Raw genomic sequence first — 24,319 nt, 5'->3', positions numbered from 1 at the left:
GAGTTTGACGTGCCCAGTTTGATAGATCCCAGTACAGTGGCATAATTATTTTCATCCCCCAGTCCCGGATCTAGGGTAACATATTCCTTCTCTCTCCTTCCTGCATTGTCGTCTTTGAGCAGTGAAACACATTTTTTTTCCATGCAGATCACTCTAATATTAAAAGGCACCTTGCTCCCAAAGATTTGCAAGCAGGAGGATGTATTTTATATCACAGTGCTGTGATTCTCCATCTTAAACTGCAGGACAGACACAACAAATTAAATCAATTTAGGCTTAGTCACATCTGTTTCATTTGTATCAAACTGCTGCCACTGAAGCAGAAAGCATTCTTATTCTCTCCACATTGTTCAGGCTGAAAATTAACTGGCTTTGCACATAATGAAACTCATACTTCATCTCTTTAAAATGATTGGACCTGTTTTATATTTTTAAAGCACAGTGACTTACAGTTGCAATGTATCAGTCTACTACTAATGGAGGAGGGAATATTTCCTCTTTCATCTTCCTTGTTTACCTCTCTGGATTTGTTTGTAGGAGATCCGTAACTAAAGCAATCCCCGTTGTTCCCCAACAGAATTAGGACAGCCCCAGGTGTGAAGATCACGGACATCAGAGTCAGTGACGCAGACCAGTGGGGGGTTCAAGAAGAGACAGACAGCGCGAGGACCACTGCCACCGTCACATGCGTGCACAACGACCCAAATGCAGAGAACAGGTAAGCTGCCAAGCGCTTTTGCGCATTAACCCTTGCTAAAATGCTCCAATATTTTCTTTAATGGGTTGTGTTGCTCTTTTAATATTGGTATTTTTTCCTTGTCAGCCTCCTTGGAAAAGCCGCAGGTGATCTGATGAGACCTTTTGGCCTTTTGTTTCACTTCTTGGTTTTGGAAGTAGATGATCTAATTAAACTGGAGGCAGCCAACTAGTCCGGGCTCATGTTTGCTTTTCATGCACCTTCAGGGCAGCGGGAGAATTCCTGTTGCCAAAGAGCCAACGGAAAGAAATGGAATAAAGTAGAGAAATATGAAGAATAATTGAGAGCAATATAGGACAATGCTGTCTTCCTTATTTGAAAAGCTATGAAAGTAATAGCTATTAAGTGTTATTCATTATTGCTGCAAAACACCTATGAGTGTCTATGAACTCTCACAAATGCTGTGTATGTTTGTTATGGTAATGCTCCCATAAGCTATATCAAAGGTAATGAGGAATTTACGTTGCTAGTCAGAATTATGTATTTTACAATACAAGCAATTTCCCTCCATTATCATGCAGTTACTCAACGCTTAAAGTACACTGTGCATAAATTTAGCTTGAAATTGTATCATAATTAGGAAATCACAAAACTTTATGTCAGAATTTTTATTTGAGGAGTCTTTTGCATCCATCTTTTTCTGAAAGCTCCTGTAAGGCAGAAAAATGGTTGTTAGTAATTGTTTAGACCTAGGAAGATTGTTGCCAGAGGTCTGGAGTACAAAGAGAGTTTCTACTCTGTTTAGTTTCTGAAGCTGTATTTGAGGAACAAATGAATCCCATCTCGCTCTGTGTACCTGCCATACAAGCACTGAGGTGAAAGCTGTTTATCCATGGGCTTGCTTTTTAGCAACAGGCATAAATAGGCGTTTTTAAGGTGAGAGTCCTCTTGGATGTGTAAAACAGGCCTGATGAATAGCAAGCAAAAAGTGCCTGTTTCTCTCCAGTAAAGCTGCGGAGTGGAGGCAACTGAGTGGGACGCAGACATTTGCATTGTAAACGGGTGAAGTGAGGGGAGGTGATTCCAAGCGCAGTGTCTCTGGTTAAGTCAAGTGCTACGGGGCTTTCTGGCATGAAATGTGAGGCAAACCTTTCAGTTCATTACCTGTTTCTTGCACTTCTTCCAAACTTAAAAAAAAAGGGGGGAGGAGAGAAGTCCCCTCTTGTTTCCTAAGCACATTTGTCAAAGTCGCAATTCTGAGGTTGTGATGTAGGAAATTCTAGCCACCTTCCATCCTTATTTTGCTGGGGTTTCATGGGCTACTGTACTGGTAAAGCAGAGCTGTGGCAGCTGGATTTGGTGCTGTATGCTTTGTCTTCAAATCCTGTCTTTGGGCAAGATTTCCTAGTTCTTCCAAAAGCTGTTAAAGAAGCCCTTTGGTGCTGGGAGAACTCAGCCGGCAGAGATTCTGGCTCAGAGGGGAACCTTTGCGCTTATTCTGGAGCTGTGCGATGACACACGATGGCTCCAGCAGTGAAATCTCAACCCAAATTAGCTCAGGCAGCTGATCTGGGCGGTTGTGCACTATCTGCTCTCTGCTGAACCTTGCAGTCAGGTTTCTCGCTAAAACAACTGTGACCACTCTTCTGTTCAGAGCAAGGTGGAAAGTCATGAATTTGGAAGTGAAATGCTGAGGTTAAAGGAAAACTTAAGTTCATTTCGTGTTACAGAGGAATCTCTCTATTGAAATGAAACAACTATTTTTAAATTTAGACAAAAAATAGGATGAACACTGAAACTTATTGCCTTGTACGTGGTTTCACTAATCCATGAAATTATACCTGTCACAGTAACTTAGTTTTTATTAAAACTGATTTTTGCTTTGTGTTGAACTGCTAAATTGCACAAAAGCAACGAATCTCAAGTTAATTAATACTTTGACCCTTTCCTTTGTGAGATTAGTTTAATATTTTTGGATTAATTAAAGTATGCAAATAGAAACTGCTTGAAAGATCGTTTCCAGATTTGCAAATATTGTAGTGCTTAGAGTAAATATTTAACTTTGATCTTTATTTTAATTTGCCTTTTTGGTCATAATGGTGGCCCTCATGTTTCTTTTGAAGAATGTTAAGTGTTTATGTGGGGGTTCTGCTGTTTCATTTAAATGAGCAGAGACCTGAACTTGCTTCTGTTAAGGTCAATGTGGCAAAACTGTCACTAGACCTGATTCATCTGTTCCTCCTTTTAGTAATTCAAGACGCTTCATTAAAGGCAGTTTGTGTATGAGTGAGAGTGCCGGATCAATCTCTTTCATTGCAGAGCAGAAGCTATTAGTAAACAGAATTGTATCTACCTTGGGGGAGATATTTTTTTCTCTCTGGGAAGTAATTTCAGTTCTGTTGACTTGCCCGGCATTCCGCTGGTAGTAGAGGAGTGGGTAAGCCGGGACTGAGCCCCTGAGCCCAACTAGTTTTTTCCGAGGAAGAGATCGCCGAGTTTGCTGTGGTTTGGCAACCTCCCTGGGGCTCTGCGAGGGGACAGAAAGTCCCGGCACCCCGGCAAGCCAGCTCGGCTGGCACAGCTCCGGGAGGTTTGGGGAAAGTGAGAAACTCCAGCAAGTCACAGCTGCATTCGCTGAAATCTCTGACTATCCTCGTTGCCCTTAGCTCAGCGAGAGGTCTGTTCTCCACTGCTTTGCACTTCGGTTGCTCTTTCTTCCCCAGTGTGCAACTCTGATAAGAGCCACTGACAGACATTGCCTGCAAGGAGAACAGTGGCTTTGGACTGTGACATGTTCGTAATCCAGTCTGCATTCCTTTTAGCCAGCATTATCGGCTGGAGCCTTTTCAAATTTGCTTACTTTTCTAATCTTTCTCCTTGTCCCCTCTGCAGTGTTATCGTTATCATGAGTTTTTCATCTCCATTTCTCACATTTCCCTACGCAAATTGAGTGTTCATTAAAATGCTTTAAATTAAGACCTTTCCTCCTTTCATGCAGAGTGCATCATGCCTTGTCTGTGCATTACTTTAAAAAAATTCCTTATCACAATGTTTCAGGCAGTTTACATTATATTCTATTAAAAATCCATTTTGTCCAAGGTTGTCACAATTCATAGATTAAAGCTTTCCAGAGTGTGTTTTGTTAGGAATACATTCATAAATTCACCTCTTTAGTAGTCCCATAAGCTTGTATTTAAAACCTCTTTTTGATAATGTGGTTGAACAAAGAGCATAAAAAGAAGAGATTTATTTTAAATATACACACACAAGTATATATGCACACATCTATTGTGATATGTGTGGAGCCCTGCTTTGCCCTTATTGCTGCCATCTCAAAGGACTTTTTTGGAGCGAGGAGATTGATTGTTGCCATCTGCATTATTCTGCCTCGTATTCTCTCCTTGGAGCAGAACTCTGTGAATCTTATTTTGGTAAGGTTAGTTGAAGCGGCAATGTGGTTGGTTTCATAAAGGCGCAGTTTCTACTTCAAGCACAAATACTCTTGCATTACCCCTGCAGTTGGGACCCACCACTTCCATTCCATAGCAAAGGATCTGTATGGATTTCTGCATTGAGTGCAGAGTGCATCTTGCAAAGAGTAGAGGAAGTCAGGGCTGGTGGGCTTAGTTAAAAAAGGAGTACTTTCAGGCTCCCACGCAGAATAGCTGTGTTTGTGGAGGGCTGGGATCTTACCCTGTGCTGTAAGGCTATATGTTGAATTATTGCAAAAAATGCTTTCGAAATATAAGGCCAAAATCTCTAAGTCTACCAGACACAAATCCTTCGTGGTTTCTGGAAATCTGATGTTATTTTTGTAAAGACCGTGCAGGCTCTTTCCACTGTATTTGCCAAAGGATGGATTGAGCCTTACAATTCTCCTGTCCTTTGCACCTCAGAGTTCCCTGGAAGCATCTCAGGAACATGCCAGAAATTAGGCTGCAGTAGGACTAGGGCAGGAGGGCTTGAGAAGATGCCCTGAGAGCATAGTCCGTCTTTGGCAAGCTATGGTACCTTATAACTCAGCGTTGAAATCCAGAGGAATGGAATTTCAGGAGCTTTGCCAGAGTGATTTAGCATTTTATAGGATTAGGTTATTTCAAATCATTGGTGAGCGGGAGCCGAGTTTCCACGGTCTCATTTGACAGGTCCCAAAATACAACATATTTCATGGTGCTCGGTGTCTCCTTGCTGGAAAGCTGAAGAACAAAAACTTAACGTGACCTAGCCTGTGGTTCAGGAAAGGTGAGATGGCACTAACACAAAAACTCAGGCCAGAGAGTCGCAGCTCTGCTTTGAAAGGGAGTATATGAAGAGATCATTTTCCTTCCTCAGGAAAACTGTCATTAAATTGTATTGGATTATTACCCAGGTGAGGAAAAATCTGATTCTCTGACAAACTAGTACTTTAATCAGAAAGGTTATATTTATGCTAACTGGCAAAGTTAATATTTATGCTAACTAGCAAAGTTAATGAAATTGATTTTACCTGCAGTGCTGAGTATAGTGTTATTGAGACCAAACTGGTTCTTCTCACTTAGGGATTATTTTATCTCCATGTCTATAATACAGCTTCCATCTCTCAGGATATCCATCACTGCATAAATTAAACTTGCATGAGGGAGTCTCAGAATGCAGAAGTAGGGAGGGTGAAATCTTCAGAGGGATTTTTTTCCAGTGTCCTCAGAAGTGTTTATTCTGTTGCCTGGAAATTTATATTTTTTTAATTGATGCAGACCGAATCAGCTGTCTGGCATTTGACATCATCTGTCTCTAAACTTGAATAAAAAATTAAGATTCTATAATGATCATTCAATTTCTTTACCATTTTCAGAGGTGTTCACAGAATTCAAATAATTTAAATGACTTTGTAAAATCATAATTGTGTGTGTGTATATGTATATCTTTAAAACAGGTAAAGTAGTTATTTCATGTATTTATAGGTATGCAAATAGATCCTCCTATTTTAAAATAATTCACTTCTTTTTCTGTGCTTGGGAATACCCTTTGAACCAGAAATATCACTCAAAAGGAAGATGTAAAGTTGGCTGCTAGTTAAGATATGTGCATACATTTATTTAAAGTAAATATGTGTTATTGGAGCTCAGGATCAGCTGAGCAAAGATGCTGTATTATTTCCTTTTGTTTTTAAAGCTGTGGATATGTCTCGAAAGTAAGAGCTGTGGTTCTCTCCTCTCCCTCCTCGCTTTGACAGACAGCCTTGAGACTCTTTTCTCTTTATTGGGGGAAATACCATTTTCCTCACTACATATCCCGGTCCCCCTTTAGCGAGGGCAGTAAGCAAACACCCTACCTCGAAGCCCCCTGGGTGCTATGAGGCTTCCTGGCTGTACTCGGCACTGGCCCTGCCAGATTTGAGCTCGCTCTCACAGCTTTTTGGAGGTGTTTTGGCACGGAATTCCCCACTCCTCTACGCCAGAATGACATATTTGAGTCCCGTGTTGTCTCCAAGCTCATATGCCATCAAGAAATGGCAGTGTGGTGCAGAGATTCCCACTGTCTCCAGAACAGAGCCTGCTGCTGTCCTGGCTGTTTGATGAGCTGACTTACTGCAGTGACTTGGCCTTTCGAGGATGCAGCTTGGTTGTGTTTGGAGTGTCTGTGCTCTTGGTCGGGACAGCACAGGGCATGCTGAAACTTGAACGAGGAGTTTGGTTGCTTCTGTAAGATAAATAAGCCTGTAAAGATGGGTGGGTGCAGCCTGCCGTAGCGCACAGCAGCGTGCTGTTAACCACGCTGGGGAAGGCATCGGGACATGCAGTGAAACACTTACTGATGTGTTTATTGCCAAAGGAACTTGCTTGGCCCCAGGACACTGAGCATGTAAAATGCCATCAGCGACAACAGTTGGCTGACAGAAGATCAATTGCATGTGGTGCTTTACACAAAAGAGCAGTAACTGGTACAAGGAGACAGCCTGTAAGCCTCTGTCTTATTTTAGGCCCATGCAAAGGCGGTGGGCTGGATGCCATTAAGTCCACATAGTACTAAAGTGAATGAGTAAGAGGAGCAGAGGGAGGAAAGAAACACAAGGAGACAACTAAAGCAGACACAAAAGAATAGAGAAGAGCTGGGAAAAGCCAGGCAGATGGGAAAGGGAAAGCTGATGGCTGTCACCCCCTGCAAGGCTAGTCTGATGGAGGTGAAGCAGTTCCTTAGGGCCTCTTTCCACCATGAAAGTCATACTTCCATGAAGCTATGCTTCAGCTGCTTTGAAAAGGAAGGGTTTGAATTAAAAAAATAGATGAGTATAAGGTGTGGGAAGAAGCCATAGACTATGTGGTGCAGTGTACTGGCTTGAGTGTTTCCCTCCTATTGTTATGCACTTGCTGCTTTCCTTAGGTCAGAGGTGTCACGGGCAAAGAAATGTGCTTTGACTGTGGAGTGCGCATGGCCTATAGACCCTGCAGGAGCTCAATCTGTGGCCTTTGGCCAGACCCCAAGACTCTTGAGCCATTGATGAAGAGGATTTTATCTTTAATGCACCAGTTTTAAGGTTGTGACCTGTATTATGAGTGATAGAGTCTGTTCTGCTTTGTGTAAAGACTGTTCCAGTGAGAAGCATCCACACACATTTTCAAACATAAATGACTCAATAGAGTCACAAAGAAAACCCGAGTTATAAGAATTTTAACTAACCTTTATTCTTTACATGTATGCCTTTTTGTATAAAGGCCCCAAGCCTGCTTGGAAATGTTCCTGTAAGATAAAAGTACTAACACCTCACAGTAGCTTAGAGAGGACGAGAGGACATAAAAAATAATATACAAATTAACAGCAGTAGGAGGGACAACTTTTTGTAGAAAGCCGTGGTTCTAGGATCAAATAGGAAAGTATTGTTTCTGGAGAGATATTTTTTTTCTCTTTCTCTCTGTCTCTCTCTTTTTTTTTTTAAACAATTTTTTATTTATTGATTTCATTCAAGGCCAAGGACAATGAAATTGTCTGTCCATCTCCTGTTGGGAGCCTAATAACCTGGTATCCACATGAATTCTCTCCTGGCCAGCTAGCTTTATCGGATGGCTGTTTCTTCCTCTTTCTTAGTTAGACTCACTGCTGCTCTGGTAAAGACTCCAATAGAGATGGGTCAGAGGAATTACTGACTGGTAGTCCAGATAATTGCTTCCTGGCCCCAGTTCACCAGTCCAAGAAGGTGAAGACTTAGTGACTTTTCTTATTCAATCCTTGCTCTGTTGGTATGGTACCTTTATTATGACCCAAGGACATCTTTTTGAACAAATATACCTTTAGTAGTTGGAAAAACCTGTTGGGCAGTGCAGCAGGGAACCCCAACAAAGTGAATATACGGATGTCTTGAAAATTTGGAAAATGAGGAATGTCTTGTTGGAAGAACTCAGTAGTATTCACCTATTTTCAGTGGAGTAAGATGATACAATACAAACAGAGGCATGAAAATTACTTAGAAAATCAGCGTTTGATAAAGACCTCTTAACTTGCCAAACTAGTAGAAAGCTTTCTGTAAATCCAGAGATATATACAGAAGATTCCTTCTGACAGTGTTTGTTTAATTGACAGGCAGTGAATGGGAAAAATATTTATCCTCTAAAACTCGCATCTTGCTTAGAAGGTTTGGTTATTCCTCAAAAAATATTTCTTCCTACCCTGCTAGGTAGAATAGTGTCTGATTACAAACTGCCTTTCTACAGGACCGCTATGATGTTACCTGAGAAGCTTCAAACTTGGGCTATGTGTAGCGTATCTTGGTGAGCAAGGGCCTGAGGAATCAGAAGACTCAGACTGAGGAAAAGAGAAATGGGTGTAGAAAGATGTGTGCTGAGAAGTAGCAAGTCCCTTCTTGCATCTTATCCTCTACCTTTTTGGTAGCAATGGGAAGAAAACTATTACAAATAGCAGATTTGTCATGAGAAGAACATATAAGTTTGACCAACTGGTCACGTTCATGCCCAGTTTTGATCTTTGGCTTAAAAAAGCAAATTCTGATTCCTTGGTCAACTTGCTTGATAGATCACACAGTTGTTTGTCAGCTGTGTTTGTGACTGAAGACTTTCTTCCAGAAGTCTGATTCCTACTTCTAGAAGTGGTTTGACAGACAATTTTTAGCTTATCATTTAAGCCCTTCCAATTTTGAGCTCCTTTTTCTGCATAGGCAGTTTGTTTCTTAATACCTGACTTTGATTTTGTATATAATGTGGGGATAAAAGGCAAACAAAATATAATATTGGTGGAACTGCCTGATCCTCTGGCCTCTTCCTTGATGCAGCAATGAACATGCAAAGAAGTGGGTTCAATAAACTTCACGAGTGTGGGCCACAGAACCTGATCCAAAGCCTATTCTGAGTGACATTTCTTTTGAAAGATGAGCCCAATCATTCTGAAATGAGTCTTGTTTTTTTTAATTTGACCTAATTAGCTTCATTTTGGGTATATCATTCCTAGATGTGAATCTTAATATTGATGTAACAGTTGGGAAAGTTTAATTTCAGGGTAGGGTAGTCTGCATAATTAGCCCACAGGAATATAGCAGGGAGGCTGGGAGCAAATTTCCAATGCATGCTGATGAGTGAATGACTGTTCAAATAGTTATTCATCCATTGGTGCTTGCATGCTTTTTCCATATCGGATGCCAAAGGGAGTGATGGCATATTCAAGAGTCAATGGGCTTCTCTGAGTCTCTACGGGTTTACTGTCTCTTATTTCCTATGCAGTATGTTTTAAAGGTCATGTGGATGATTGCACATGAGTTACCACAGGAGGTCCATGACAGAAATCTGTACAATTCTGGAAAATTTCTAAAGCTTTACAGAGATATGTATGCACATTCCAGCCATGCTTAATCGATAACTTAAGACTGAGTGATAACGGCCAAGTAAGCACGGCTGCTGAACTCATCGCTGTCATAACAGTGGTGACTCGAGGAACAAAAGCCAATGTGTTGGATTTTAAGGGTTTGTTTCTATAATTTAGTCACCTTTTTTTGCTCCCTTGATATCTTAGACTTGAGGAAGCCTTTTCTTAGGTGTATGCTGATCTGAATATCCAGGAAAGACAATTCTTCAGCACAGTTAATCTTATAAATTCGGGGTCTGAACATATTCAGGTATATGTGCAGCACCTTTAGATATCTAACATCACCTTACTGATGGGAGAGTTTCAGTGAGGCTTATGGAGATTATAGGGGAGGGAGAAGACACGAAACCATTATGCCACAAAAGCATTACCTGATTTTTCTGTAAATATTGTACTTACTCATATAGTCCCAACCTATTCTTTTGGCAAACTTAAGTCTAGATTCAGAAGAGCACCTTTATGTAGGGTGCCATTTAAGTATGTCCTCGGTTTTAAGTACCTACCTCGGTTCTGTTGATGGCAGGTATAATGATAAAGGAGGTATTCAGAATCAGCAATTAGAGGCAGCAATATGCGGAAAATTTAGGTCTTAATGGTAAGCCATGTTATATATGATGAGAGGAATTGGTGTGTCACACCTGAAAACGTTGTGGAAATCAGAAACTGAAATATTCTGTAGCACAGAAACCTTTCTGAGTATATTGGAAGTGTTGCTAAGGAATTTATTTTTGGCAACTGTACGCAGAGATTTAAGTACCGTAATTGGATTGTTCTTCGATATAATAGGTCTGGAAAAGATTACTGAATGAATGTGAAATCGGGGAGCCGCTCTTTGAGGTATGTTTAATTCCCACCTTTACCAATTTATGAGTTTGACTTGTAGCGAAGCATACTGCGCACATTTGAATTCCATTCGAGGTGTGTTGACTTGCTTACTTAACAGCCAGTGCATTAAAGTACAAAAGCTAACAACTCATTTATTAGGCATTTAGCCAAAATTTAAACTCATTTTATTGTTAGGAGGTGCTGTTGCTAGACAGACAATATTAAGTTTGTTACTTTGATTTATTTGAATCCTCTGTGCCAAATACATTATAAAACATCCCAGCATTAACTTTGCATAAATTATTTTTTGCTTTAGTTAGAATTTTTCACTCATTTTGCCATTGTTATTCCTCACCTGCGTTTGTAAGTTGAAAAGATATAAACTCTTTTAAATTGAAAAAGTAAAAATTGGCTGATGCTTTTGTCAGTGTCAGCATATGATTTTTGTTTGTTTCTTTTAAACCTCGCTGTTTCCTTGAGTTAAGTCAAGAGTTATGCTAAGAGCCTTCACACATTCATTAAGTGTCATGAATCTGTAAACTGAGACTTTGGCACTTTTGCAAGATCCCTGGTCCTCCAGGGTGTCCAAAGGATAACTGTGTAGAGGTCATGTCACTGTCACTGCAGAGGGCAGCTGGTGCCAGTACAGAAAGGCCAGAGATAAAACGGACCTTCCAGGGAGCACTGGTAATTAGGAAAGCTCTGTGGCAAGAGGCAAATTACTGGGGAGCACATTTGACCACGGTAGCTTCCCTGTTGGAGGGAACAGCTTGCATCAGGACTGTTTACCAGCTCATCTCACTTAGCCTCTAATAGGAGAAGAGTTATGTCCCCCTTGTCACCTGGCTGAAAATATAGGACACCGTTTCATTATAAACTCGGACATATTGCCTTTGGGAACTTGCACACAGGTACTTGAAAGCTAGCTGTGTTTGTTCTTTCTATACAATTTGGTCTATGCGGATTTTCCCAGGATACTTGTTAAGGGGCTTGCTGTGAAATATTGCAGTCATTAAGGCAAATTGCTAAACCTTTAGCAAAAAAGCTTTCCTTAAAACCAACTGCCAATAGCTTGATCTCACAAAAATGCCTTTTTTACATTGGTATAATTAATGAACAGGTTTGATTCTTCAGAAGTTCTTGGACTCGCTGGGCTCAAAAGCCTGCCAAGACATGGCACTTAAAAGTCTCATGAAGAGCGTTGTCGTTGGGGAGTGCTCTTCTGCGTGTGTCGTCTAGGTGCTATGTTTTTTGGTTCTTAGCCTGTGCCTAGATTGTGAGCAGCCCAGAGCTGGGGACAGGCAAACGCAGATCCTCCCTGGTGTTTGCCAAGGTTGCGTTAGGCTGGTGTGCAATAGCAGGACTGATGGTGTTGCACTCTTTCTGATACCCTATTTCACAGTGCTCCCACAACTGCTGGGATGTCACAGCCAGCCAGGCTCCCCCGAGGAAACATCCCTGTTATTGGCAGCCAAGGAAGTGGCTACCTTGCATCCCCTGCCTGCTCAACACATTTTAGCTCTGTAGCCAAGGGAGTGCTCAGTGTTGCACAACCAAAAAGAATTATTTGTTTTTTTCTCTTAGGAGTTTTCAGTGCAGAGATTTTACTCTAGAAGTTACTGACCTCAGCAGTGAGTGAATAGTGGAGGTATTTGGAGATACGATTTCCTGTTTTCACTCTCCCTCTTAGGCAATTTTTGTCCATTCTGGTTTTCTGTATCTGTGACCGGTCTATCTTTTTGTTAGACAAGCACTCTTCTTAATGGTGTACCATTTAATTTCTCTAGTGATAAGAGGAAGAAATAAGTTATTCCTCTTCTAAAAAGAGTGATTTAAGTAGGGAATAATGAATGCAAAATGCTGTCATTAAAAATCAGCAGATAAGCTGATGGATCATCTGTCACTCCCAAGCCTTGCCATAAAGGAAAAGTAGATAATTTTTTTAAGAAATAAAAATGGTAATGATGAGTATGGAACATGTTGACTATGAATGCTTTAATAATGAAAACTGTTATTTATTCAGTGAACAACACCTTGCGACTCTCTGCTGACCAACACATTTTAGGAGAAAATAACTTCTTTCAGGAGCCTTCCAAAAAAGGTGTAGCATGAGAGATAGTGTATTTTTGTCTTCTCTGTATTCCACCACTTTTCTTGTGGCAGATATTAATTCTGTACTGTAGCAGCATACTGGCATGAAATTGGATTTGCCACAGTATATACTCAGCTGTTTTGAGCGGGAACCACAGGTCTACTCTGGAAGAGGTATTTGGGTACCTGCAGTAGGAGATGCCTGGGCCTGACCTGCCCACGTTCCGGTTCAGTGCTTCCAGGTATGACTCATTTCAAGGGAGGTATCTGAACCAGCCCCCCAATAATTGTGCAATAAAAGTGCTTTTTCTCTGCACAGAACATACAGGGAGACTACTGGGCTAGCTCAGATGAATAGTGGAGGTATTTGGAGATACGATTTCCTGTTTTCACTCTCCCTCTTAGGCAATTTAGAGCAACATTAAATGGAGTGAGGGTAATCCAAGCCATTGTTCCTTGGAAATTTTTGCTTCCCTTTTGATACCATTAAAGAGTTAATAATTTGTGGCATTCCTCAGCTGGGACTGTTATCTGGGATAGAACAGCTTTTCCCTTGGTTCAAGACATGGCTTAGCGGAGTGATAGCCCTTGGCAAATATTGACTCTTGTTTTGCTGAGTGTTGTCCTTATTAACCTACCCCGAGCTGCTGAAAATGCATTAATTGGGTTTTCCTGTTGCTTCTATATAAGCATAACGCTGGTGTGACAATGGAAAAATAGTGACTCAGGTAGTTCATAAGTACGAGGCTGGTTTTCCCACATTATAGGTGAGTGCCTTTACCCCTGGGCTGTTGGGAAGATGGATCTTGTAATCCTGCAGTTTTCAGAAAGAGGAGATTTTTACCTGAAGTGAAAAGAATGTATCTCTTAAAAACAGTTTTTTAAGGAAAATTGTTTCCATCCTTATTGTCCTTTTCACTTCTGACATACACTGAACATTTTCATTTGATTACTGGTTGTCATCTAATTACTGTTGTTTATGAACTGTTTATTAATCAATACTACAGTATTCCAAAAAGTCTTTTCCATCTCTGGCATCTGTGTTAGGCGCTGAGTGCACGTGTAGGATGCTGTCTTCAGAAGCTCTCAGTAGACTCGGACTCGGTTCAGGCCAGGCTTTTGGAGAACTCATTACAGAGCCACAGCTGAAGTTCACAAAGCCAAAGAGCAGCCGTCTGCTCTGTTTTGTATGCCTTTATTTAGTTTTTTTAACGGGGTGCTCAGCTCCTCTGCAACGTGGCCAGAAACCTAGATATTAGACTGAGAGTTGTTTGGAGTTCAGTAACATTGAAAACTTGCCACTTACTTACTTGCATGAAATAGGACCTGCCTGTCCCAGTCCAGCATCTGATTTACCCAGACAGAAGTGCTCTATTCCTCACTACACACCCTAGAACATCTATTTTTCTAATTCATTACAAGGAGACAGGGAAGGAGAAGTTCAAGCCCTCATCACAGTATGTTCTTCATCCCACAAAAGCATTTCTATCGACAGTGTCCAAAGCTTTGTGAAGTGATGCTGTCATCGGGGTAATATCAGTCCTTGGCCTCTGGGAAGAAGGCTGTCGTAGATACAATATAAAAAATACTCTTACTCTTGGTGGTCGCAACCAACAGCACTTCCCTCCCTTCACCTTCCCAATTTTCTCAGAATATTCACTCCAGCTGGATAAAGGTGGTTCACATCACGGCACATGATGGAGCAGATGGGGTCAGTCTTGCACGGCTGCAGGAACTGCCCGTTCATTTTGAAGGGGCAGCAGCAGAGCAGAATGGGTCCAGTGCAGGGCTGCAGCTCCCTTCCTGTTTGTTTGCCAACCCACAATTAGCTCAACTTTTCCAATTACTCGTGTTTTACTTATATTATTGCCCCAAGCCAGGTGAACGTACGCATGTTCTACAAACAGGGGAAAAAACGTCAAATATATTCTTAGATGCAGAAAATACCAGCAGATTTCTGTTGGTTTGGAGATGCCCAGGCATTTGTACCTTTATTCTTTGCACAAGTGTTTAAAAACACTGTAGGGCTCCATTCTTTGTGTTTTAAGGAACAAATTCCCTGATCTTTTTTTTTTTTTTTTTTAAATATATAATAACAGTAAGTATCATAAAGAGCTGGAGAACTGGATGGGTGGGAGGAGGATTTCTTTCAACCAGTTGAATGGAACAAGAAGTTGATCACCTGCAGTGGGACAATTTGTGCTTTTGCCTCTTGTGATTCAGTGAATTCGTGAAGCTTTTGGGTTGGCGTCAGTTAGTCCTTAAGTTTTACTTTTTTGATGAAGGGATGTCTGCTGGACTTCTTCCCTCCGCCTCTTCCTCCACCCTCAAGCTCCAGCGGAGATCAACAGAAGTGATGTGGTGATGTGAGCTGTAATTCTGTTTCAGCCATGATTATATGTCAGTCTGCTGCACACCGTAAGTGGTACTTCTGGATTCCTGCTGTGAGCAGTTGATTAGATGCTAGTACCTTTTATTCTATACATAAGGAATTTTTTTTAACAAAGTACAGTAACACACAAAAGCCCCAGTTTATTCTTTATTCTCTTTTTTTCCACTAATACCTCATGTTTAAATACAAAACTGAAATGGTTTTGGCATGCCTGACCTTCCTTAAGTCCATCTGTCCTCCCATTCCAAATAAAATTCAATTTAAAGGTTCATGTTGACCCTAAATTGTAGGATAAGTGTGTGGCCTAGGTAGAAATTTCCTACAAAACGTGAATCTTAAATTCAATTTTTAACTCCCTCTGACAAAATGAATGCTAACTGCAAGTTTATTTGTAGTCCCGCTTGTTACATTTTTCTTTGTCAGCACAAGCTTTATTCCTCCAAATATATTATTGAATGAAAGAAAGAAGCTATTCTTTTATCTGTTAATGCTGATGCCTGTAATCCATCCTGTTCGTTTTCTGTCCTGCTATTTTCTTTGTATGGTTCTTCTCCAGTTTATGTAGCTCGGAAAAACTTAATTGCTTAAGTCTGATGTACTTTTCTATTCCTGGCAACAGTGTAGGTTGCTAAACCATTATGTGGGAGATGCCTTCTGGAATATGAAGCGTGTGTTGCAGTTGGGATATGGCAGGGTTAGGGCCTGGTCTAGGAGGAGCCTTTTAATTAGCTTTATGGATATTTTCTATAAAGCTGCCAATTAGATTGTCATTTCCTGAGCAGTTTTCGCAAGTGGAAAGTGTTCCTTCCTGAGGTCTCACGTTACAGGACTTTCCTAATGTATGTGGTACCACTTAATTTTGGGAGACCAGGAGTGAAACCCCTGAATTTATACCAGCAGCTAATGTTTGACAAAAGCCAGGAAACAACTCTTCTTCTGATTATATGAGGACAGACCCGTTTCCCTTCATAGCTAATCGCTTTTGATTTCTTGCTGTTCAAAGCTTTATCCGGTTGTTAATATTTGCAAATAATATGCTTGGTGCTGGGTGGTGTATAACCCTGGAGACAGACTGGGCCCCAGAAGGCTAGGGCAGCTTACGTTTACTCATTTGCACATACTGTACCTGAGTCCAATTTTCTTTTAAATAGAGCTTTAATTGGGTCTCTGGATGAACACTTATGTTCACTTCTGGCCAGGTGCAAAACCGTATCTTGTATAATGAAGGCTGTTCAGAAGCCCAGACTCTGGGGTCCATCAGGATTGGATTATTCCCTGATCTGCACCTGGCCCTTGGGCAACTGGTTACACTCCTCTGTAAGTTTTCAAAATGCTAAAGAGGAATGACTTGTGTGATACATAAGCTCTTTGTGGATTACACAAACAAGGTTAATTTCAGCTGTAGTTCTACTTATTTACCGTAAAATACTAGGACAATGCTGGTACTCTTATGTACAGAGGAGTCTTATTAAGTAGTGATGGTACTACTTATTGACAAGTCTTGCAATTTTTATCATGTCTTTTCTAATATTTACATTCTAAGTCACTGACTTCTGGAGTCAAGTGATTTTGAAGAAGGATTCCACTTGCATTTTAACGCAAAAGTGAGATTCTGCTTGTTGTGACTAATGAAAAATCTAGAAAGTTTCATGAGACTCAGAAGATGAGAGAGCAAAGGAAGAACACTTAAAAACTTTAGGATGAGCTTATGAATGTGCAGGGTCTGATACATGTTTTTTGCACGTTGGTGATGCAGAGGAGGGCTGCTCTTAGAGCCCTTGCGTTAGGAACAGTTGGACTGCGTGCCGTGGTAAAGAGGACTTCCACATTTTCAGGCATAAGTTATCTGTCTTCTGAAACTGGTCATTTGATTTCCTGTCTTGGCAATTAATGATGGAGCAGACAGTAATTTTAAGATGAGCATGGTCAGTCTACTTGTTAATACACCATGAACGCAAACACTGTAAGTTGTGAGGATCCCTGTGCTGCTAATTAGTATTTCTGTGGTTTCACTAATCACTCGAACTGGGAACTTGGCCAAAACTAACAGAAGAGACTTCCAGTACAATAAATTGTTTTAATTTTGTGATCTGATCTTATGCATGGCTCAGTGTTTCTGAAGGCAAGGGTAGAATAAAATCTCATTTTCCATGATAACGTATGCAAATCAGAACTCTTTGGTCCCAGATGAAGCTCCGCTTCTATTGACAGGGTGCTAGCAAAATGCTGTTAAGAATAAAAAGCCACTAAAACTTTATTTTGCTGATAATATTTCATTATTGCTTTGTAAGCTACCTTATCCATAGGGCAAAATCTGCCAGAGAGATAAGATCCCATAACTCCTGTTTGCTTGTATCATTCCCTTTATGATTTATAGAGTGCCGTAGATGTTCATGGCATTTTGCAGACATATAAAAGATTGACATGTTCTTGCCTCAAAGAACTTAAAAATTCTGCAGTTTAGCAGCAGTCAGCAGTTCCTCCTGTCTGAATTTTACTTTTAATGGCACTGTATAAAATGACTATTACACAGCGACCAAATGGAATGGCATTTTATTTTTAGTTACAAATGCGATGTTTTTAAAATGTTTGCTAAAGGTCCAAGGCTGTCTACATGACGGGCTAGAAGGCTCTATGCCTGCCCTGAAGACAGAACAGAAAGGGTACAAAATAGCCCCCTATCTTCTGACTGCGAGAGATTACCTGAAAATGTCCCCGTGACTGCCAGTAAGGGGGCCCCATAACACTAAACACGGTAGGGATGTTTATGATATGGGTAAGACTCGCTGCTGAGGAGGGAAAGATTCATAGCTCCTTTCACAGCAGGAGCCAAACTACGTTCCCATGGTAATGACTCCCGGCCATCACTGGTTTATGCGATATTTGAACTAGTGACTGAGCGATGAAACGCTCTCTATCCTGTTATCAACTTCTTGAGCCTCAGAACAGGCACTGCAGGCTCCTAGCAAGGGGCTTGGGATGATTTCTGTAGCTCTTACAGAGGTCAACCAGCTAATTCCTCACAAACTACCCTGAATATTAAAGTCTAAGGGTCTAGGTGAGTAAAATTTTTGATGTGGGTAATAGTTACATGTCCCTGTCTGAAAGAGAATACAGCCACTGGCTCAACTCTTTACTTAATTGCATATAAAAACTTTTCCCACCATAGACTTGAAAGTATTGGATGTCATTTCATTACCAGTATTTGGAATGTCGCTTTGCTACTTGACACATCTTTACATTCTGCATTATTTTATTATAGTAAAATGTGAGTGAATTTCCACATTTATACGTGCAATTTTAGGATTTCCAGGCACTCGTATAAAATAAAATCCTTCTATATCCTGCCCAGGTAATTGAACAGAATTATATGTATATACATAACATTAAAAGCAATTTTCTGAGCCTCGTGATTACACTGATTTTATTTGTCACACACCTGCATGTACTGACTTACATATTCTGTCACTCATAGTAAACTCTGTCCCACAGCGTAATGTGACAGATGCTAATGAATATGATACATCATAATTTTTCAAAGCAGAGATACTTGGAAAGATCTTACTTCCACCTTATTAAATGCTTTGAAAATTAATTTTGTTGAAAAATAAAGTAAGGTTCTGGGGGTTTCAAAGGGCTGTACGCTTGACCCTAAGCATAAATGAAATTCACTTAACTTTTATGGATTGCTTTGATGAATTCCAGCCTGAAAGATTTCTGAGCAGCAGCCTGGTGGGAGGCTGCCGTTATTTGGAGGGGTGTTGTTTCTAAGGAGGTGAGTGAAAAAGCTCCCACTAATTTCAGTGGGAGCTCGAGCAAGCTGTTACGCTGCCGTCCAGGTACATTTTCTCAGTGCAAGACGGCAGCAGGGGTGGTTTTGTCTGCATTCTTGGGTATAACATAAGGCACTCGGAGGATTGCAAGGTCAAAACCACTCGAGTTTGTCAGACACCCTGCCTTTCTGTTTGAACAAAAGCTCAGCAGAGAGCGCGACGTAACAGAATTAACCAAATACACGGTTTCAAAGACAGCAAACTTTCTTAAGGACTTTGGGAAAGGAGGGCTGCTGTTGGCTGCTCTGTCAGCCTTGAAGCGCAGCACTACACCGCTGCAAATATTCACACATAAAAGTACGAGGATAGAGACGGGTATAACAACTCTCTTGTAATTCTCCAATACGCGGGTTTTTATCAGTGCTTGTGCATTGTGATGGGCAAACACAGACTCCAAATCGCCGTGCATCCACAGCTCTGCCTTTCCCTTGTTCCCATTTTCTCTTTCTGTGTTTCTTTGCTGTTTACCATCTCCAGTTGCCTGCAATGGGTAGTAACGCTCTGGTATCAGCTTTTTTATGTTTTGCTGGGTGGCACCTTCCTTTTAGGTTGACTTTTTCAGCGCAGTGAGCGCTGATCTTGTTATCCGCAGGCTTTGCTCTGCAGTTCCGGAGAGCTCGTGTTGGGCCGGGCTTGGTTTGTACCCTGTCTCTGCGCTGGGTAACGCCTTGCGGCTCCTGGTGGCACCTCAGGGTTGCCCAGTCCTGTCCTTAGTCGAGGAAGAAACAGCTGAAATAGATTTTAGGAAACCTTAGCTGCTTGTCACCTGCTTTAACCAGAAGCGGGGTGCGGTGAGGAGGGCGAGGTGCAGCCTGAGGGGAAGAGGCGGAACATTCAGGAAACAGGAGGCCCTGCTCGCACAGGCTCCCTGCAGCGGGAGTGCCTCCCAGGAACGGCACACCGTGCCCGGCCCCTGCCCCGGGGATGTGGGAAGAAGCACCAAAAAGCGCAGAGGAGGTGTGCGAGGAGGTGTTCAGGCACGGTTGGGCCCACAGCACCGAGGTGGGCACTCCCGGTACTCCCCGTGTCGTCCGGGGCATCGTACTTCAGGCCACCATGGTATGAACCAGATCAGCGTCTCTCTGATATGCACAAATGTTTTACCAGTCATGCTTTAAACTACAGGGATCGTCGGCATTTCAGTCACACGCTCTGCTGGGGGGAGTTAATATCCTTCCTGACTGAGTACGTTGCCTAGAGGGACCATTTTGTGTGTAACACTCTGGTAGAGAGAGCGATACCAGGCACCGAGTGGCTCAGGGTAAAAGACTAATGTGCACTATGTTAAATGGTGTCTTGGGTTTTGCTGGGTCCCTATTCATAAAACACAACAAAGTGGCGACAAGGATAAACCTTGTCAGCTAAAGGAGCTGCTGGGAATACCAGAGAGTACTTAGTGACTAAAACAAATCAAATTTTGAAATCCTCCCTTCCAAAGGAAAGCACAGAGGGGATTTAACTAGAGTGAACAAGTGTTTTTGCAGTAAAATGGCAGTGTGTGTGTGTGAGTGGGGTGGGAGGAGAGGAGGCTCTAGGATTAGCTTGGCTGCACCAAGGCAGAGCGCTCTCTGACAGGGTTGGTGTGGTGGCTCCAGCCTCAGGAGGAGGGACATGGAGAAGGGCTGCCTGGCAGCTGCAGGTGACAACCTTGAGCAGCGAACCCGGGGCCTGGGTTATCGCTGTGCCCTCAGTCCATGCTGTGGTGGTGGCAGTGGCAGTCAGCAGCAGGCACGTTCCAAAACCCTTCTGGATGGTAAGACCCTGCCTGCTCAGTGTAGGATCCTGCTGTAAAGGGTTAACTATACATTGTGCGCTGCTACCCTATTTGGGTCTGGGAAGATTCCTTTTTAATTGTAATTAGGCTGTCCTTGTGTTCATGGCTTGTTTCCATATGGGAATTGTTCCTGACAGAAGCTGTTCCAGGAGTTTGGCTGCTCGCCTGGTGCTGGGGAGCTGATCTTCAGCTCTCTGCTAAACCAGATGCTCCCTCTGCAACTCTGGCCAAGTTGCTTAGACTCTCTGTGCCTCAGTTTCTAACCATAAAATGGAATATTAACATCTACCTGTCTCACAAGGGACTTAGAAACACAGTAGTCAGAGTTGAACACTCAGAGAGGGTGTTGCGGGGAATGGTACGTGTTCCTCAGACACACAGAGAGCAACACCCGTGGATGTGACTCCGGCTTGGACCGTGTCCTTAGTTGAGGCAGACTAATGCACCAGCTACAGGTGTTGACTTCAGTTCTGCTGCAAATCTTCAACTGAACCTCAAGTCTTTGATAGCCATAGAAAGAGGAAAAATCAAGAGAACACTGAGAAATAGATGCTCTCCTCCTCTGCCCAAAAATGCAGATAAGCTACCTTGAGATTTTCAGAAATACTCTGTACCTAGCTCTTGTTGAAGTTTACAGCAGTATGGTAGAAAATCCCACTAGGCCCTTACTGTTTATGTCTTCTGGTACTTATGTCATTCATTTCACTCTTTAATCAAGGGCTATTTATTTCCTTGCATTGTTCCTTGCAGTGTTGCCTCATGAGCCTCAGTTGCACCACCATTGGTCACCTCATGGAGCTTGACTGAAGAGCCTCTCAGTCCTCTCTGGCAACCGTTGGTTTGTCCAGCACAGCCTGGTCACTGGTATCCTCGTGCTCTGGAGATGGAACATGTGCTATGTAGGTTGGGACACTGAAGTCCTGCCAGGGTTGGGCCCTTTCTTTGAATGGGCTATGATGGTGTGTCATTAGTTGCATGTCAGCACCAGAATACTGGGCTGAAAGTCAACTTGTATCTTGTTTTGATTTAACCTTTCTTCTCTATCATTTTTTCTCTGAACTGTAGCATTGTATCCCCTAAGGACAGGTCAGGGCCTTTCCTCTATTGCATGGAAAGTTACTGAAAACTTGTGGAAAATTATGTTCCCTTTTGCCATTCTCTACTATTGTATTAACTTGTTCAAAGAGCTCCATCAGGTAACTGAGTTTTCTCCAGCACTTTGCTACCTCAAGCCTATCATGTTAATCTCCCCTTAATTAGATCCTTCATCCCATTCTCAGGAACAGATGGGAGGCTCAGGGCTGTGAAATATTTGGGATCTCCTGAGAGACCTGAGGAGCATCCTCCACAGTCCTCCACCCTTTCACAAATTCAGTTGTCAATACCAGTCACCCCCGTCGAGGCTTTCTGTGAGGATCCATTCGAGGGCAATGTGGATATCCTCTCTGCTGCCTGTGGAGTGCTGCAGGCCGGCTTTGGCCTTGCGGTGTTCCCCTCCCTCCTGCCGCCTCCATCTTCCTCCGTGTACCTCAGCAGCTGTATGGAAGTGACGGGGTGAGCTGCCCTTCTTTCCTGCAAGGATTTCTGATCTCGTGATGGATTTTGGCTTAGCAGCAGCGCACACCATATCTTACTTAATCTCCTGCTTGGTTACTAGGGCAGATGTCTTCTTTTCACATGGCTGTATGAACCGGTTTCTGTCCATTTTCCTTCCTCTCAAGAACGTGCTCTCTCTGTATACAGTTCCACATCACAGCTTCAATGGGAAGTGTAAGATCTTTCTCATGTAACACATACAATGTCACTGATACTCAGTGGTGCTCACATCTTCTAGTAATGGCCTAATATCTGCTAAGACCAAGTGAAGAAATTGCCTCTCTCATTGCTTTAGCATTTGCTCTAACAGTCGGTGGCTTACAGGACTGATAAAATGGGAGTCTTGTACTTTTCTGCCTCGTGCTAGCTGTTGATACTCGCAAGCCTGTGAATGGGTACAAGGCAAAAAGCAGTAAACCATGCCTTATTGGGTACACTATATGGCAATGTATAGCCCACATTATTGATGAGAAATCCAATTACCACTGGATTTCATGAGCTTTTCTACGTGCTGCTTTGGTATAGCGTTGAAGTATTCTGCCAGGAATTCATAGCAAGGTGCGTCCCTGTCATGCGTCCGTCTGTAAAGTAAGCTACACACAGCACAGCTGACGAAAAGGGGATGTTGACAAGGGACGGAAACTGAAACACAAGAAATCTGACCCCTTTTCTCCTGGATATTGTAAAAGAAGATGTACTGCTGTGTGCTCATGGTGACAGTTATTTTTTGTCATTATTGTAACCTGGTTACTTTCTTGGCTTGTCAGCCAAACGTGTGCTAGTCAGCAGTCATTCCTGTCTTTGGATCAATACCTGCTAGAAGCTGTAGTTTCTCCAACAGAAAACCTGACGTACAGTTTTGTTGGTTTATCCCCTCTTCATTCCTCCCTTCACCAGTCCAAGCCTTTGGTCCAGCTTTGCAGATGCCAAAGGGCTTTAAGTGAAACAACTGCACGCTTGGATTTGTCTGGAACAGAACATTGCAACCGTCGTTTGGAAACTATGGGAGATGGTTCAGACACTGAGCTCAGCCTGTTAAGATTGGTCATGTAAAAGATGAGGAAGAAGCTGTGAGTGAAACCCCTTACGGAGGGGTTTTGATCTGTTTTGTTTGCTGGGTCTTGGAATACAGACAAACCCATTAAAATGAGACCATAAAACAAGCCACTGGTTTTGGTATATGTGCAAGTTTGGCAAGACCCAAAGCAGAGAGCAACAAGATTTAAAGCGAGTACCCTTCTGAAATTACAGTTTTGAACAGGGAGCTCCATGCCAATCGATGGGAGTCTGCTTTTGTTATGGTCACAAAAATCGCAAGTCTGACTCATGCTATTACAGTGATGCACAGTGTTGTCAAGGTAATGGATTTGGGCACTTGGCATATACAGAAAGGGTGTAAAAGGCAAGGAGGTGTTCTGCAGGCCTTCAGGAACAAGCTTCATAGTAAGGATTTTTTTCTTTATAGCTGAGATAGAGAATACTCAATTTTTGTTGTAGAAGTGAAAGTTTTATGCCCTGGCCTATTGCTGTTGTTGTGCACATCACCCATGGGAATGTTGTTCTTTCCCATACCTAGCAGGCTTTGTGAACTTCTGCCGCCTTGCCTCCTCATGCTGGTACCTAAGAAGCTTCCCTCCATGGACCTTAAATGGAAATTAAAAAGGGGGAGAGAGTAGAGATATCATGCATATTTCAGTTCCTTAGGAAAAGAGCTTGGCTGTAAAGGATTTGTTGGGCTGAATTCTGAAGAGACTGAGGTAAGAAGTAAGCCTCTAAGGACCACGTTTACAATCTATCAAGGCCTTTCCTTTCCTTTTTTCTTTTCTTGTTGTTTTTTTTTTTTCCTTTCTTTTAATAGTAGCAACAACATTTGAAAGCACTGTTTAAAGACAAGCGTGAAAAAAGCAACCTAAAGGTAAAAGAGGTGGGCTTTCTGTTATCAAAACTTTGCAATCCAGTCGGACTACTTAATTGTAGTTTGATAAAGAGAGAAACTGATAGGAGAAGAAAAAAAAAAGAAAAAGAAAGCAAGTACCTGTTAAAAATTATCAAGATGAGGGATTGCTGTCTGCAAAGCTTCTTAAGGCAAATCCTTTGTTATATAACTTCATGTCTTTCTTTCACTAACTTAAATGAAACCAGAAATTGACAGTAAAAGCAAAATGTCTGCACTAATGAGATAATCTGATTTATAAGGACCAATAAGGCAAAGGACATGTTAAGTATTTGAATAATAGAACTGAAGACTTGTCTGGAGAAGTGAA

The 24,319-nt window shown here is 42.0% G+C and overlaps 1 protein-coding gene across 1 annotated transcript in view; it reads left to right on the top strand.

Annotated features, from left to right (window-relative positions):
• The window catches only part of TMEM132B (transmembrane protein 132B), a gene marked incomplete at both ends in the record, with an annotated part of 254,405 nt that overhangs the window by 109,915 nt on the left and 120,171 nt on the right, over nucleotides 1-24,319 (top strand). Inside the window, one exon of the mRNA XM_082491540.1 lies at nucleotides 578-718. Coding sequence (XP_082347666.1) covers nucleotides 578-718 — 141 coding nt within the window. The remainder of the gene's footprint in view (nucleotides 1-577; nucleotides 719-24,319) is intronic.

The sequence above is a fragment of the Vanellus vanellus genome (genome assembly GCF_965231255.1).
Source record: "Vanellus vanellus genome assembly, chromosome: 16".
NCBI classification, from domain to species: Eukaryota; Metazoa; Chordata; class Aves; order Charadriiformes; family Charadriidae; genus Vanellus; species Vanellus vanellus.
This window is presented reverse-complemented; position numbering and strand designations above follow the sequence as displayed.